The 17,337-nt window shown below is 44.6% G+C and overlaps 1 protein-coding gene across 1 annotated transcript in view; it reads right to left on the reverse strand.

Annotated features, from left to right (window-relative positions):
* Positions 1-917: 917 nt before the first annotated feature.
* The window catches only part of DPYD (dihydropyrimidine dehydrogenase), a gene marked incomplete at its 3' end in the record, with an annotated part of 352,887 nt that continues 336,467 nt past the window's right edge, over positions 918-17,337 (reverse strand). The window contains exons 21-23 of the mRNA XM_080623761.1: positions 12,836-12,979; positions 3,384-3,524; positions 918-1,088 (exon numbers count right to left, since the gene is read on the reverse strand). Coding sequence (XP_080479887.1) covers positions 918-1,088; positions 3,384-3,524; positions 12,836-12,979 — 456 coding nt within the window. The remainder of the gene's footprint in view (positions 1,089-3,383; positions 3,525-12,835; positions 12,980-17,337) is intronic.

Below are 17,337 nucleotides of genomic sequence, written 5' to 3' on the forward strand. Positions count from 1 at the left end.
AAGAATTGGCACTTGGGGGGAATCATCATCCTGCCAATGTGCCCGATGTGTCTGCGCTTGGCAAAGGCAGTCTGCAGGGCGCGCGTTCCATTTGCACGGAATCAGATCCCTGACCTGGAACGTGTGCATTCTGGAGCATTGACTGGCACAAGTAAAAAGGTATTTAGAGGATGAGCTCGGAGCAAAACCACGCTGTCACGTCTCAGAATCCTGAAATGCAACCTGGACTCCATCAGAAGCTGGTTTAACCGGCTTCAGAGGGATGCTATGACTGGGGGGAGAGTGACTTTCAAGCTGCGCAGGCAGGACACAAATCTATGGAGTCCAGCACGTGTGAGCGCACAGCAAATTTAGTCTATAAAGTGACTGGTGTGAGGAATTAGAAAGGATTATAAAAACACGCTACCATATGCTGGAGTAGTTGAAAGTGATTAATCCAGTTCTTAAATCCTGTTTTAAACTCCCTTTCGTTTCTTCCCATAGAAAAATAGAAGGCACGTTGCTTTGTTTGAATGCTATGTAGTTAATTACATCTTCTAGGAAACTCTTTTAAAGCTAAATGCAATGTGTAATTACAAAATGCCTCCTTGAAAACAGCCAGCTCGCCCATTGATTTGTAGTTCATTCAGAAGGCTTTCCTGGTGATGCTTAGAGCCAGAAAATACATAGAGATTCAAGGGGAATTGTGCTATTACAGCATGAACCATAAGGAAAAGTCACACTTCAACCAGTGCACAATGACAGCCACCGCTAACCGTGATTTCACATCTTAACTCTTGTAAGCCCAGCAATGGGAAAACACGGCGCTCATCCGGACAAGCTATCAATGTGATATGTTTTTATAAGAGTAGATTTCCAAGGCCTAATTAGGAAGCAAATCGATCGCATCAAACAAGTGTAAAGTTGAGCTGAGCACCTCAACACACGGGGTTCACGGCTAAGGGCAGCCCGCGCTTTGGTTCGTAGGGTGTTGTCCTGGAAACCATGCGGATGCAGTCGATAACGGGGCAGACGCTGAGACACAGGGTGCAGCCCGTACAGCTGTCAGTAACCACAGGCACATGGGTTTCGGGATCAAACTGGATAGCCTGGGAACAGGAATAAACATTTATTGATGGCGCTCGCAGGAAAAGGTCACAATTGCTCCCGTTTCAGCGGCTGCTGCAGCACTTGGAGACGTCTTGGTGCAATGCTGCACTGCAGCTATAGCAACTGCTCGACTGGCAGGGAACAAAACAGCCCCGTCCCCTCCCCGCTGACTCTTTAAAACTAGAAACAGGGGTCAAATTATACCTCGGCAAAAGCTCACAAGGGCTGGTTACAAAAGGAGGAGTATGGCCCACGATGCTGAAACTCCCAGAGGGAGGGAAATATGTCCTAAGACAGCAATTCACCAGAGTGATGGGTTCAGAGGAGACACCAGACCACGCCTGGATGGCCTCAGCACAATGTGTTCTTATGACTTCAATATTCAGCACAGCATAAACAATCTAATGTAATAAACAATAGAGAAAAACACAGCACACGGGGCCTCGCATGACTGTTTTCCTTTGCACCTCTTTGAAGGGGATATCTGAGTGGTGGGCAGGCAGAGCTTGCTTCAGTCTCCATGCAGTGCATCCTCATTACCAATTAGGGTGATAAGCGTATTTGAATGTGAAATAACAATTGCAGTCGCGACGAAATAAGCTCCTGGTATAATGGAAATGGCAATTAAAAGCAAAACCAAAAGCACCACGCAACTGCAAAAGCTTCGGTAGCTAAGCAAGGCAGCCTAGAAAAGTGAGAAACGCAAAACCCCCACTGAATATCTACCTTCAAGAGTTTTAGGAAGGAAAAAAATCAGGCCTGAAAGCTGAACTCTCACTTCTCTGCAAGCAAGTGGTGCCTTAGCAAACCCCCATCACCACTGCCAGCAACTGGAGGAGGCAGGGAGGAGACGGAAGGTACAAGGCGATGCTGCAGGTTGGCTACAAAGGCAGACTTGTGGCATTTGGGGTTTCACTACCAGGAAAGCACAGAAGTTGCTGTAGCAACCAGCACAGGGCATGCAATAGGTCCTAACTGCCCTGAATCTACAAGTTTTCCTTTAGCCTGAGCACAAAGAGAGCTTTGGTTTCTGAGTATTTAAGGGCTTCTTCCTCCCTCCCCAACAACAACACACATCTTGAAAGGGAGTTCAAAGAGGGAGAGGAAGTCAAGACACCAGTGCAAAGTTGAAATTAAGGTAAGCTTTTCTCCTCGAGTCACACAAGGTGAGAGAGCAGCATGGGTATTTCTGAAACAAAGAGAAGCATAAAGCACATGTTACAATGCGCGAGTTCTTTGCAATTAAGGATTTCTTTGGAATTCATTTCAATTGCATTAATTAAAGAAAAAACATGGGTTTTTTTGTGCTTAGAAAACCTCCTGGGGGTTTAAATTCGGCTTCTTTTGGTGCTTGTTTTTTTTCCAGGTATGAAAAGAAAGTTGTATTAAGTATAAACGCAGCCTTTTGCTCTGCAAGGGTTGTATCCTCCTCTTCACTGGGAAATCTGATGGAAGGAGAAGATGCGAAGACTGCAAGAAGAAATCTACACAGTTAAAAGGCTACCGTAGTAATGTCATTTAGTATAAACGCAGCATTAACTTTCTTATATCAGTGGAAAAACCCACACCTACCTTAGCCCTGACACACTTGTTTTAATTGCAGGAGTTGATTTTAAAAGGGAAGGTTTCTTCCCTTTCATCAGGCCTACTATTGTTTAGAGGGAGCTGAGGCTAAACAAAAGGTCATGCACGGTGTTAAAGTATTTGTTTCGGACAAACTATAGGTGGACTGGGACGAATGGAAAAGTTAATGTAAAACTTACTGCTTACTGCAATAATGGAGGGTATGCTAGAGGCAGATTTGGTTTCCCAAAAGAGCCTGAATCTTCCTGTACTGCTCTTTTTACTGCAGAACACTCCAGTCTGCACGACGGCAGACATCAGCTTTGGTGGACACGGCAAGGAACGTCACGTAGATACGTTCTGTGCAGCTTATTTAATCCAAGAAATACTTGGGTGCAAACAGGAGCCTCAGCTCAAAATCCTGCAGACTCCATCCTGCTGCTCTCGCCATAGAATCCACCAGGTCGGAGAGACTGGGAGGGTGACCTAGAGGTACACTCAGCACAGCCTTCCAGAGGAATCCATGCTGGGTGATGCTCTCACCACCACGCAAATGGCTCGGGCAGGGCTTGCATGGCACAGCCTGGGAGCACGTTGGGCTTCCAATCCAATCTGATATTCCATACATCTGTTTTTGCCACCTGCTCATTAACAGAAGGTGGATTCTTTCTTCCCAGCAGCAGAAAGATAACTCCTCCTGCCTCTCTGCTTAATTACAGCTGTGCTCTTACCTGGTAGCCAGAATCATTACAGGTCATGTAACATTTGCCACAGTTGATGCACATTTCCTCGTCAATCAGAGCCACAACTTGCTCCGTGTTGCAGAGCTCACCATATGTTCCAATATACTGCAGTGCTTTCCCAATTACATCCTGGGGGAAAAAGAAGAGACGTTATTGACTCATTCAGAAGATACCTAAGCAGTTTCTATAGCTGCGCAGGACTTCTATAGCTGCTCTAGTACTTTGATATGGAAGATTTGGCCATGCATTGGAATAATGTTCAGGATCTCTCTTACAAGTTTCCAAGTTGCAGACCTTCATGCCTCCTGTAAAATATGTAGAATACAGGCAGATTTGCAATGTACGCAGCACTGGGAGTATATATTTGCCTACAAACACATGCCACAAATAGGTTACACACTGAGGACTTTATTTTGGCTATTGTTTTGCCATGATTATGTGAAACATCAAGGAACAAAATGGAGCACTAAACAGGAGGGACATGCTACAAACCATCAGATCATCCACAGTCATTTCTCATTAGCGCCGATTTAAGAACTCACATCAAGAAAAGAAAGGGGCACAATCAAGTAAATTGACAGAACAACTGCCTTCTCTCTTTAGTCAGGTGCACAAATGACACCATCATCAGTTTATTGCACATACTGTACAGGAGCAAGTTGTGGGTCTCCTCCTGCAAGTCTTGATTCAGTTCTTCTAACTTTACACGGAAGAATTTGTGGCGTCAACCCTACATATCTGTGCTGCAGACAGCCTATGGGTACACACCACGGGGAAAAGACACCTCCTCTAAAAGATGCCTGATGCAAACCATTTCCCCTTTGCATCGAGGGAAACTGCAGAGTTCAGTGGCAGTTCAGCTTCACTGAGTCAATGGTAGAGATGGGACAAGCCCCAGGTCCTTTGGACAACAGCTACCCCTCAGTTAAATCAGTTTAACTTGTGGAAGTAGAGCTCAGGTGATGAACGCGACCTACCTGATGCAAACCATTTCCAGGGGGGTTGGAACTGGATGATCTTAAAAGGTCCTTTCCAACCCAAACCATTCTATGATTTTGAGAGATTTACTCTACGGCACAGTATTGGTTGCCTGGATATTTTGTGAGTTGCTTTTACCACAGTTCCCACGCTGCAAAACAAGCTTGATTTTCTGCGCAAGATTTTACATTGCTAAGATAAAGCTGGGCACAGTAAATGAAGGTGATGCGATGCAACAACGGCTATGTTAAGTATTAAAGAAATCTCATTGAGCCATAGGAGAGTAGAACCGCCTTCAAAGCCATTCTACTGTAACAAACCATGATGATTTTGACCCAAATCAACTGAAAAATGCTGAAGATCAAGCCAAATAAGAGACGGACAAATCTGCCCAGAATTCATAAAGCTTCAGAGCGTTTACCTTTGGTCTTGCATCGCCAAGAAACGCGATAAGGATTTCTTTTTGTATTCTGTTTGTCAATGCTTTTGAAGAAGCAATATTGACCTTGTTCCTATCAGTTCTACCCTGAAATGAACAGCCACCGGTTTAAGCATGTGATAGTATGCTATATTTAACCTCTATCACTTCTAATTGCATACAACACCCTCTATATTGTTTCCAGTTCTCACTGCAGCAGAGTTGGATTACAGTGACTTCAGCTTTCATTGCAGATTTTGGGCAGCCTTACTTTCAAACAAACTAAGCACCCCGATGCCAATAGGGTAATATGGCTTTATCAGCGTTAGCTCTAACAGAAAGCTCTGCTACATGAATTAAATGAAGTTTGAGCTTTTTATTAGTTTTAGGATCTATGAAGTTTCTCTTAATCACTGCTGAGGTAGGAAATTCAACCATATCCTAAGCCCAGGAAGAAGGACAGGGGAATTGCACTGTTTTCTTGTTCCAAAAACACTCAAAATGCTTTCTGTCTGCCAAACCCCCTACGTTGCTGACATGTGAAATACCTTGGTTGCATTCATTGAATGTTAAAAGCCTTCCAGTTCTTCTCAGCAACATGTAGAGAACATTAATGCTCTTCCAGCATAAAACAGCTACGGCACATTGCTAAAGGCAGCATGATGAGTGTGGACAGATGACTGTAAGTGAGCAAGTTATCACAGCTTAATGACTTAGCACTCATCAATAGAGCTGTGCAAGCTGATTATGTGCATGGTCCAAATTCACTGCAAATTTGAAGGGAAATCTGTTTGCTTAAAGGACTGTAAAAGGTCAATTAACTACTATGAAAGGGTTTCAGCTAATACTTTTTACTTCGGGATTGCAAATGACTAGACTTGAATACACAGCCCTTCACTCTGCCTCCACTGATGAGCTTATAGTAACTAAATCATACGGGATATCTTAGGAACTGCCCTCTTCATTCCCATGTCTTTTCATTCCCACATCTCTCTCAGAAATGTTCATGGATTTACTGGGAATTGCTCAGCAGTTTTCAGGTTTCTGCAGTCTTTTGCATCAGTTGAAAAACCGCAGTTGTAGAATTCAGCCCCAGCTGCAGGCTTCGAAATACATGTGTCTTTGTGTGACCTGCTGCCCCTCAGCAACACTAAGTATCCTACAAGCCTCTCTTCTGTGTATATAACCCTTAAATGTTCCACTGTATGTCACAAATGCACGTGTCCCCTGCACGTACTGCTCTGTGTTCTGAAGAGATGATGTAACACCTGTACAACGTACAATGAAGTAGTTTTCCACGGCCTGCTCATGTTGGAAATGCATCAATATGGGGGGGATTCCTGATAGTGAAGGGTTTTGAATCTAACAAAAGCAGAGATTCCAACAGAAGAAGTAACCAACAGTTTTCCCAGGGAGGTTCTGGATTCACATTTGTATTCCTGAACCGTTGTTTGCATGCTGCGGAGGTGGGCTACTCGGACAATCATGGGATGGAGGATGTTGCTTAAGAGAGAAGACAAAAAGATGTTTAGCCTAGGAAGACGAAAGCAGAGCAGGAATATGATGTCTCTTTATATATGAATCAGGGAGGGAAAAGAGCTCTTAAATGACAATGTTGGCCCAAGAGCATAGGATTATAAACCTGCCAGAAATCAATTTAAAGCTGGGAATTAGAAAAGGCTTTTTAAACGGGAAAGGAGTGAATTGGTTAATGTCCTTCCAGAGAAACAGCTGGGAAACAGCAAGGAGAGAGTCCAAGAATTTAGGATAGCGCTAGATAGCTCAGGAAATGGTTGCTTAGAAGAACATGATCAAAATATACTTTTCCAGCTACAAACTTAGAAAGGGAATAACAAACCCAGTGCATATGGCATGGTGATTTCTGAATGTGTAACCAAGTCTCATTGCTCACAGCACACCAAATACACTTCTGGGGACTCAGAATCCCAAGTAGAAAGGATGATGGCATTTGAGAGGCCTGAAAGGGATTTTATAAGGCTGTGTCAATGATTTACTGCTCATTTATACTCCTGGGTGTTGTGTCTTCTCATCACTTCTTTCTCTCAAGCAAAAACTGTATCCTGAGTCATCTGCAAAGTTTTCAAGGCTTTATTGACCAAAAAAGCAATGGTACTTTACTTAAAGGATGTTTTCCAGGTGCACTCTTTTACAGCATCTCAAGCTACCTCAGAGCTTCTTGTTTCCATCAAACCATAAGCGTTTGGAACAAAATAAACAGTGCAGCAAGAAATAATGAGCTTTCCCTATTGAAAGTGCTTGCTTTCCAAAGAAGCAACTGTCTAAAGCGGCACTCTGGGATGCCGCAGTTGGTGTATCTCAATGGGCTCTGCGTCAAATTTGCACTGTTTACAGTAGAACGGGGTTTGTTGCCAAGTGCCAACAGAAGCCAACAGCCAACCTGCCAACAGAAGCCAGGTTCTGCAAGTCAAGCTGTGTTCTTCCTGGCTTACATATTACCAGAAGCAATTAAAAAACAGACTTCAAATAACAAAGCTGGAAGTTCATTTTTGTCCTAAGTTACCCCTTTGCAACCTCAGGGATCTAGAGTGCTCCTTTTATAACTGCTGTGCTGTCTTCCTCTTCACAACAAAAGCATTCTGGACAAACTGGAAGGGGAATTTAGGCCTGCAAGTGGAACTGGCAGGGAATTCAGTCACTGTGGAGGCAACCGGAGCAGAATCAGAGCAGTTTTTATGCTACTGATGATACTTGTCACTAACCCAGGCAGATGTGGGTTTCAGTGTACATAAGGAGCAGATCTGTTCAGTAGGATATTATGTTTACACTGCGATTTTTATTACTATAGCTGCATTTTTAATGTGAATTTATCAGACATTTTAGGGCGATGAGCTTTTCATGAGCCATCACATTACTAAGCCTCTCTTCGTAAATACAACTCACGGTTCAGGTTTGGCTCCTGGTAGACCTGCTGTGTCCATTGTCACACAGACCACACTAGAAGACCATAGAGAGATGATGTATCTCCAAGGGATCACCGACCATGATGGCAGGGGGGTTGGAACTGGATGATCTTAAGGTCTTTTCCAACCCTAACTATTCTATGATTCTATGATACAAATACTGAGGCTGGTCCACTAATACAAAAGTAATATAAATACCTCCCAACAAAGCACATCACATCTCTACAGTGTGCTTGATCCCAGGTACTCTGTTCATTGTTATTTATGGGGTGTGTGGCCAGTTCTCAGGATTCAACAGGTTACGAAAGAACAAGGGGGTGTGCAGAAGTGACCTCGTTAGGATACAGAGAGAGCACGGAAATGGGAGGAAACATTGCAAAGAAAGTAACTGACTCTCTGACCCGGTGTTTATCTCCATCAGGGAGATACCTGCCTTCCACCTTACAGAGGTGATTGTCCTGCTGCATTCAGCATGGGCGCAGCCTCACCTTGAGCACTGTGTGTAATTCTGATGCCACAGGTTAAGAAGGTTCAGAGGAGGGCATGAAACCTGGTAAAAGGGCTGGAAGGAAAGTCCTATGAGGACTGTGGGCTTGTCTAGTGTGGAGAAAGGGATGCTGAGGGACAACCTCATTGCTCTCTACAGCTTCTTAAGGGGACAAAGTGGGGAGGGAGGTGCTGAGCTCTTCTCCCTGGTATCCAGTGACAGGAAGCGTGGGAAAGGTTCAAAGCTGCACCAGGGGACGTTTAAACTGGACATGAGAAAACATTTCTAAGTGCGGTCAAACACTGGAATGGGTTTCTTAGAGAGGTGGTTGAAGCCCTAAGCCTGTTAGTGTTGAAGAGGCATTTGAACAATGCCTTTAGTAACGTGCTTTAACTTCTGGTAGGCCCTGAAGTGGTCAGGCAGCTGGACTTGGTGATCACCGTAGGTCCCTTCCAACTGAAATTACTTTATTCCATCCTATTCCATTTGGACTCTAGGATTTCTTCCCACCTTTGAAGAGTAACTTAAATTTGCTTATGTTCCCTGAGGTACTGAGATAGAGAAGGGATCATTATGGGCTATTGCAGGAGAGGTTATTGCTGTGATTTGCTGTGGAGCAAATACTTGGGATAAGCAGATTTAGAGTCCCATAGATGGGACATGCATAGTCCCACCTGGAATATGCAACAGCTCCATGTTTATCATGAAGACTACAGCATGGTCTGTTGCAGGCAGGCGAGCACAAGCTAACACTGCTTGTATTGAGGAAGGATCCAAGTGGAACACTGTTATGGCATTAACAGTGCTGCAGCTAGATCAATATACCTCACCTCTCGAGAGGATTTTACATACTAAGCACAGCACTGGACTAAATGTGGCTTGATGCCTCCCAGGGGGCCAGCTTCCAGTTGGGGGCTTATGGCATCAGCATATAAAGATGTACGTGTGAAACGTCACGTCGACGCGTCGGTACACACAAGGGTGAAAAGCAGTTCAAACATAAGGAACTTCAGCTTGAAGGCATCTAAGGATGTTTTCCCAGCGTGTGGAACAACAGATCATGTCCTAGCTAAGCTGACAGAGCTATGCCAGAGTGGTTGAACCGCCACACAGGGCAAGCGAGACTTGTGGAGAAAGGAAGGAGTGAAACAAGCAGGTAAACGGTGACTGAATATTATGGTATAAACCCTGGAGGACAATGAACTGAATCTGTAGGGGGAAAAACCACAGGAATCTATAAGGAAAGCGATTAAAGTAATATGGGGGTTACCTGAGGTAGGCAAATACATGTGTGGGAGCTGTACAGAAACGCAACTGAGAAGATCCGCATATGGCAAAACTGCTGGTAAAGTGAAAAGGGAACCAACTCGGCTGCATACCCGAGCACGCGGTTCCAATTAATAGTGAAAAATAGAGAGAATAAAGAGGAAAGCCACGGGAGAAGCCATCCAAAAATTAAATTAGATTTGGGATAATCGCAGAGGGCTTTGAAACCTATAAAAAAAAGGCGTTTTGGCAGCATGTGGAACGGAAACAAATGTTGGAATTTACATATCACCAACCAACAGCCGAGCAGGCAGACGACGGAGTTCTGGGCAGGAATTTGCAGCAACCCTCCAAAACCACAAGCAGCCAAGGCAGGGGTCACAGCTCTTCCAAGGGCAGCTATTCCCCAGTTCCCATCAGCTTTCGTACATCCTCACTGCTCCAGAGAACCGGAGTTAAGCCTGGGACCAGCTCTAAGAGCTGCCCTTTCCCACCTAGTCTGATATCCGGATGACAGGATGGATCCTCTTCTCTGTCCTGGAGGGTCAGCCAAGACAGAACTGCTTGGAGATGGTCTGGGATTCGTAATTCCAAGTGTGACTACTCCTTAGTTACAAATACACCACTCAGGTCTGAGCTCCTCTGCTTCTCTCTGTGGAGAACTCCTGATCAGGGAAGGGGATCAGATAAGTCACCTTTATTCATTAAGCTTCACTCGGCTTCCTTAATGAATGTCCTGAATCTTCCTGGCAGTTTTTCGCCACAAGAGAATAATAGATGGATCTATTAATGATAAACTTTATTAACACCTCCCTTTGTTGGGGCAAGTTCCCAATTCCAAGAAAAATCCAGGTATTTTCCTATTTCTTAGTGGGCATCTGTGATGGGGTGACCCAGGCTGGACGCCAGGTGCCCATCGAAGATGCTCTATCACTCCCCTTCCTCAGCCGGAAAGTGAAGAAGCTCTGAGGCTCCTTCCTCCTCGACGGAGGACTCCTCACACTCCTCCCATCTCCAGTGTGGTCCCTCCCATGGCAGACAGTGCTCCATGGACTTCTCCATGAGTCCTTCCCATGTGCTGCAGTTCTTCAGGAACAGGCTGCTCCAGCATGGGTCCCACATGGGGTCCCAGCTCCTGCCAGCAAACCTGCTCCGGCACAGGCTTCTCATGGGGTAACAGCTTCATGCAAGCATCTACCTTCTCACAGAAGCCACCACTCCCCAAACCTTCCATGCAAACCCAATACAGCATCTCTCATTGCTGTTTTTCTCATGCTGGTTAAAGCATTCCTGCTTAAGGAATGGTCGGACTGAAAGATTGCCAAGAATTGGCCTCGGTGTTTCCTACCTTCTTCTAATTGCTTCAGTCTTTTTCAGTCTCTTTTAATCGAAGGGGTGAGGAAGATGCTAACCTGATTCCTTTGGCTGAGAAGCTCCCCACAGTCACCACACAGAAGTATTCAGCATAAATCCAAGTTTTCTGCTTGGGGGAATTCGTTTTCATCCTTCCTGCAGCAGGGCCTCTTTGCTTTTTAATGTCTCTCTGGCTACTCGGTTCTTTATTGCCTTTGTACCTGGAGTTAGGCTTGATCAGTTATTAACCTCACCTTTCCAGTTATGGTTTTTTCAAGTCTTTAGGTCTGATTTTGCCTCTTGCTACACTTATCCCTCCGTTCAGTTTGTTTGCTTTTGGACGGTATCAGTTCTTTGCTTCTCAGAAGTGAGCGATCTCATTGAAAATGCAGTTATTGGCTGTTGCTTCTCCTTTCTCTTTTGCCCTACATCAATCCTCTCTCTCCAAAGAGAACAGAACCACAAAAGCTCTGAGGTCAAGGAGGCTTTGAACAAGTGGGCAAAAATGAAGTTGTTCACTGTTCTTTGGAACTTTTTGCACACAGAAAGAAGGGGCCTTCAGCACAAGAGGAGGGGAGTGATTTTCGGGTGCCATAAACCACTATAAGCAGTCCAAAATACTGAGTGGCAAACTGCTTAACTTCAACAGGAAGATGACTCCGCACTTCTCCCGGGCTGGTTTTGCAGTTTGGAATACTGCATGTGTTGGTAAACTGCAAAATTCCCTTGGGAATGACGCATTGTTTTGAGCCCTTGCTCATACTGTGTTTTATGTTTGGCATTATTTTGGCAGGAATTCTTACAGGTCTGATCGTATAGTGGAAGTTACCAATCTGTAGAGATCCCATATTCTTACCTATATGAGGAAGACCGTCAACAAGCTCAACAGATACAATTTTCACATTGCTTTATGAAAGGCCCTAGATGAGAATCTGGATTTTCTTAGCTTTCCTGTTCATAGAATCCCAGACTGGTTTAGGTTGGAAAGGACCTTAAAGCTCCTCCAGCTCCAACCCCTGCCACGGGCAGGGACACCTCACACTAGAGCAGCTTGCTCCAAGCCCCTGTGTCCAACCTGGCCTTGAACACTGCCAGGGATGGGGCAGCCACAGCTTCTCTGGGCACCCTGTGCCAGCGCCTCAGCACCCTCACAGGGAAGAACTTCCTAATATCCAATCTAAATCTCCCCTCTTTCAGTTTAAAGCCATTACCCTTTGTCCGATCCCTCCGTGCACTTGTAGAAAGTCCCTCTCCAGCTTCCTTGTAGGCCCCCTTTAGGTACTGGAAGGCTGCTCTAAGGTGTCCCTGGAGCCTTCTCTTCTCCAGGCTATTCAGACATGAAGTTTAAGTGCGGTCTAAAGGGAACACCTAGAATAATTAGCTTATGATGGTTCAATTTGTTGACATTTATTGGCTACCTAAGGGAAGGGAAAATCTCCAGTGTATGGATTATGCAGTAGATGGGGTCACAGGTTTTCTTTCCACCTTGACATTTACTCATTGCAGACAGTGGATCAGCTACTTAGGCAAATATTCTCCAGCTTCAAAAGTTGTGTCGGAAACCCTATGACACAGCTTTCCTACATACTGAACACCGACCTTTCCCATTGATCTTACATGAGAGACGAAGCTATTCAGCACATAGCAAGTAATCCAACGGTATCATGTAAACCTGAGCTCAGACTGCAGCATTACAACTGAAAGAAACTGTTAACAGCTGAGGCATTACCCATGCCTTGCTCTACAATTCCTGTTCCGCTGCCTGAATACCTTCAGTTTGGAAAATGACATTAGGGAAATACCTATACGTGTACATCACAGATCCCTTCCCATCGATTTTGGTTAAAAGCTAGGAAGTAGCTTTAAACAGTAGTCTTTGATGCCCTCTAACAAGCTTAAAAGCAGTAATAACCAACTCAAACTGCTAGCAATGACTGTGCGTGTCAACTGCCTGATGGCTGATGATTTCTTATGCATAAGCATGTATTTTTGTTACCTTGATGGCTGGGATGGGCTTCTTCGGAATGAAGTGCTTTTTCTGGGGAAGCACAGCAGCCACGCTCTGTTCCTTCAGCTTAAGCTTGTTCTCAGCTATGATCCTTTTGCGTTGTTCCAGGTAAGGCCCAAAACTGGGCAGTTTCTGAAACAAAAACCAGGACACACGATGATGTTCAATGAGCAGGTATAGGAAAAAAGGTGAGTCCGATCCCAAGAGCAAGGTCCCAAGTCCTTGCTGAGGTCCTTATTCGGGAAGCTGGACTTGAAATCAGTGAGACTGAAGTGAATAAAAATCACGTATGAACCTCAGGTTCTGACTTGAAAAATATATATTGAATATTAAAATATGAATACAGCACAGCAGAAAAAGAGCTGAATTGCAGGTCAGCTTCCAACAGCCTCGTATTTCCCCACTGCATACCTGCTTCGATATAAAAATGCATCATGTTAAATAATTCAAACGTGTAACTTTACTCCTATGGCACGTAGAAAGGTATCATAAAACTACCAGCTTATTTGGAAGGGTTCTACCAGTGTTTATGGACTATTTGTATGGCTATCTAAACATATCTATATGTAGTTTTAAAGCTTACGAACATGTATTTTGCATTCTGATAACAGAGTGGCATGGTTTAGCTGGAGGTGTCCCTGCCCACGGCAGGGGGGTTGGAACTGGATGATCTTAAGGTCCTTTCCAACCCTGACTATTCTATGATTCTATGGCCTGTCAAAGTAAGGCTAAGAGACACCAAACGAACTGCGACACATTCTCATCTTCTCATTGACCTCTGTGTCCCGCTCGCATCCTTTTCTGCAACATTTAACCCCAGAACCCAATTAAAGGACCTCGAGAGGAAGATTCCACTGACTCACAAACCTCATTTCTCACCCAAGAACACGATTTCATAGAACACCCAGCTTCCTGAAGGAAAAAGCCCCTTTGCTTACCTAGCAGACACGGGCAGCGTGCCACCATCACAGGTTTAGGGTAATGGAAAAGGGTAGAAAACATGGATTTTCTCCTGATGCAAAAGACCAGGCCCTTTCTCCCCCGAAACTAGTTTCTTATTCTGCAAGAGTGTTTCATCCACCGAACTAAACCCAGAAGCTACTGCAGTACTCCAGAAACTAGCAGGGAGTAACAGGGGACACATCGCCTCAGCAGTTGCTAGCATTAGTTCACGCTAATAATACAACCTCAAAGAGCATATTGAACAAGATCCCGGGCTGCTGTGGCTATCAATTTTTGAAGAGGGAATTTCAATGTGAATTTTAAATCCGGAATTATTTAAAAATTTAGAAATGATTATTTTTTAAAATGAAGTCAATCCAGAAGAGGTTATCCCACGCTCCTGCTAATCCTTAGGAGAAAAATCCCTCAATGAACTCTGTCAGTCACAATACCCAACCCTGGCACCTCAGGCTTCTTGTTATGACAAATAAAAGCTTTCTTGGCTGCTAGGGTTTTGGAGCTCTGAGCACGCAGCCAGAGGGGGAGGTCCTTGGAATGCTTCCCTGCTTCTGTGTGTGGCCTCCACACATCTTTAACGTCAAGCCAGAACAAGACTGGGGGTCTCGGGGTGCTCTGCAGAGAAGGTGCCCTCCTGCAGTCCCCCTTCAGCTGGGACTGAGCCATAATCTGGGACAAAGCCTCCACCTAGACAAAGCACGAGACCATATGGGGGATGTTGCAGACCCCATCTGTCCCAGAGCTAGATTTAGCCTAAGTCTGCCTGCTGGCAAAGGGCTCCTGTTTTGTCTGTCCAATGGGAACTTGGTTCCTTGGGACCTCGACACGCTTGTGAGGTGGGCTGATGCCAGCCTTATGAAGTTTAACCATGCCCAGTGCGAGGTCCTACACCTGGGTCGGAGCAATCCCAGGCACAGCTACAGGTTGGGCAGAGAAGAGATTCAGAGCAGCCCTGCAGAGAAGGACTTGGGGGTGTTGGTCGATGAGAAAATGAACATGAGCCGGCTGCAGTGTGCGCTCGCAGCCCAGAAAGCAACCGTATCCTGGGCTGCATCAAGAGGAGCGTGACCAGCAGGTCGAAGGAGGTGATCCTGCCCCTCTACTCTGCTCTCGTGAGACCTCACTTGGAGCATTGTGTGCAGTTCTGGTGTCCTCAACATAAAAAGGACATGGAACTGTTGGAACAAGTCCAGAGGAGGCCACGAGGATGATCAGGGGACTGAAGCACCTCCCGTATGGAGACAGGCTGAGAAAGTTGGGGCTGTTCAGCCTGGAGAAGAGAAGGCTGCGGGGAGACCTCATTGCAGCCTTCCAGTATCTGAAGGGGGCCTACAAGGATGCTGGAGAGGGACTCTTCATCAGGGACTGTAGTGACAGGACAAGGGGTAACGGGTTCAAACTGAAACAGGGGAAGTTTAGATTGGATCTAAGGAAGAAATTCTTTACTGTGAGGGTGGTGAGGCACTGGAATGGGTTGCCCAGGGAGGTTGTGAATGCTCCATACCTGGCGGTGTTCAAGGTCAGGCTGGAGGAGGCCTTGGGTGCCATGGTTTAGTGTGGGGTGTCCCTGCCCATGGCAGGGGGGTTGGAACTGGATGATCTCAAGGTCCTTTCCAACCCGAACTATTCTATGATTCTATGAATGTCATGTTCAAGGGCATCCTTACAGACATCAAACTCTTCCTTCAGTGCAGTTGCCATACGTGATCTCGGAGAGGGAATTTTCTAGGATGCCTTAAAAGAAGTCGTTCAATATTTCTGCAAAGAGCAGCAAGGTAGTGGCCTTCCGTACCAAAGTCAAGGAAGAATGCAAACCCAGGGTTATTTTAAACAGGAAAGGGTAGAAGAATTTGCCTAATTTCAATCTAATCAATAGGTTCGTAGGCAGCCAGGTAAAGACTCAATGCTTTACATGACTTTTAGAAAGCCAGAGACTTTTAGCAAAGACCTAAAACATATAGATTCTTATTAAAAGCGTTGATGTATGTCTGCTTGGCTGCATCAACTGGAAATACATTCTGGTTATGAGTAAGTAGTAGCTGTGTCACTGAGAAACTATTTTCACTTCATAATTTATGTGCTGATGGCAACAACTTTGGGCTCGAGAGGGCAGGAAACCTGATGACAAAGCACTTTTGGACTCTCCCCTGTCTGGCCAGGAATTGAATTGCTGACTTTCAGAGCAGGTAGCACAGCTAATTCTGCTGAGGTTTTAACTGAAGGAGTAGAGGAGACAGTTGCTCATGGCTTGACTGATCGAAGATCATCTCGGGGAAGAAGAGCTAAGTCTTCGCAGAATAAATCCTTTACTTTTCTCTTCATGTATGACCAATCCCCTAATTTCTATAGACAGAAATACTGAGCGTATTGAAATGAAATAGGTGATCCAAGGAAAAGTGTGGAAAAAGAATTCATTCTTGTGTACAGAGGAAAAGCCAACTATAAAAACGACTCGTATTCCATCTATTGAGAACTTGGAAGCACGTAGATGTTTGCATCTAACATAGGTGGAATGCACAGCAGACAATTTGCAAAGTGTGCAATGCCTTTGGTACCATATTTCGGATGTTTCATGATGACACGCACTCAGTTATATTAAATTGTAGATTCTCTATCTTTTAAAAAGAAATGAAATGATGATTGATCTAGTAGCCTAACACCCACCTTTACTCTCTCCTGTTTCTGCATTGCTGGGTTTCCATCAAGAAATCGATTAAATGGAATTTAAAATAATTAAGGGAAGACGTAGGTCCGGTTATTTTGTGTTTGAAGCCTGGTCGTTCCCAAGCAGCCAAGCCAAATTTCATCAAACAGCACTGAAAACAAGCAATCTCTTCTATAGCAATAAATAATACATTAAAATGTAGCCTCAAGAGCTTAGGAAGGACTTATTGACGGTTCCCCTTACGCTGCTGAGAGCGCTTATTGTTCAGAGCTGGGGTTTCAAGCATTTTGAAGGCAAAGGCCATATGAAATAGCAAACAATAGTTTACTGAACTGAGCTCCTGGAGACAGCAAAAGTCAAAACACGTCGAGATAACTGCTGAAGAGATGGGTGTTTGAGAGAGTTTAAAGTTAAATCACCTTTAATCATTGTAGGGGCTATCTTCCTAAGCACATGGTGGATTTAATAGCACAGTTTCCCATAAAGTTGTGCTTTTTATGCTACTTTTTATGCTACTTTTTGTGCTACTTTTTATGCACTGAACTTGGTGAGTTTGACTCCGCTTTGGAAATCCTCCTGCAGCGCAGCTTGTTTGGGTTTTTCTAATTTCCAGATATCCCAACTTCAGTAAACTCCCCATACACTGGTATCTTTGTTACATCAACATCTGCCTAGAAAAGAACAATTCATATGAATAAGTGTGAATAGCAAGTGCTTAGAAGATTGCAACAAGCAGAGTAATTAGATAATTCTTGTGTACTTATAGATCTGTATCAGTGATATCTATAGCTGCATTATTTGCATCCATCTGTCTCTATATAGCCATAATTCAGCGTGTTTCTATTGGAGGGATAACATCAAGAAT

The sequence above is a fragment of the Psittacula echo genome (genome assembly GCF_963264785.1).
Source record: "Psittacula echo genome assembly, chromosome: 7".
Taxonomy (NCBI): domain Eukaryota; kingdom Metazoa; phylum Chordata; class Aves; order Psittaciformes; family Psittacidae; genus Psittacula; species Psittacula echo.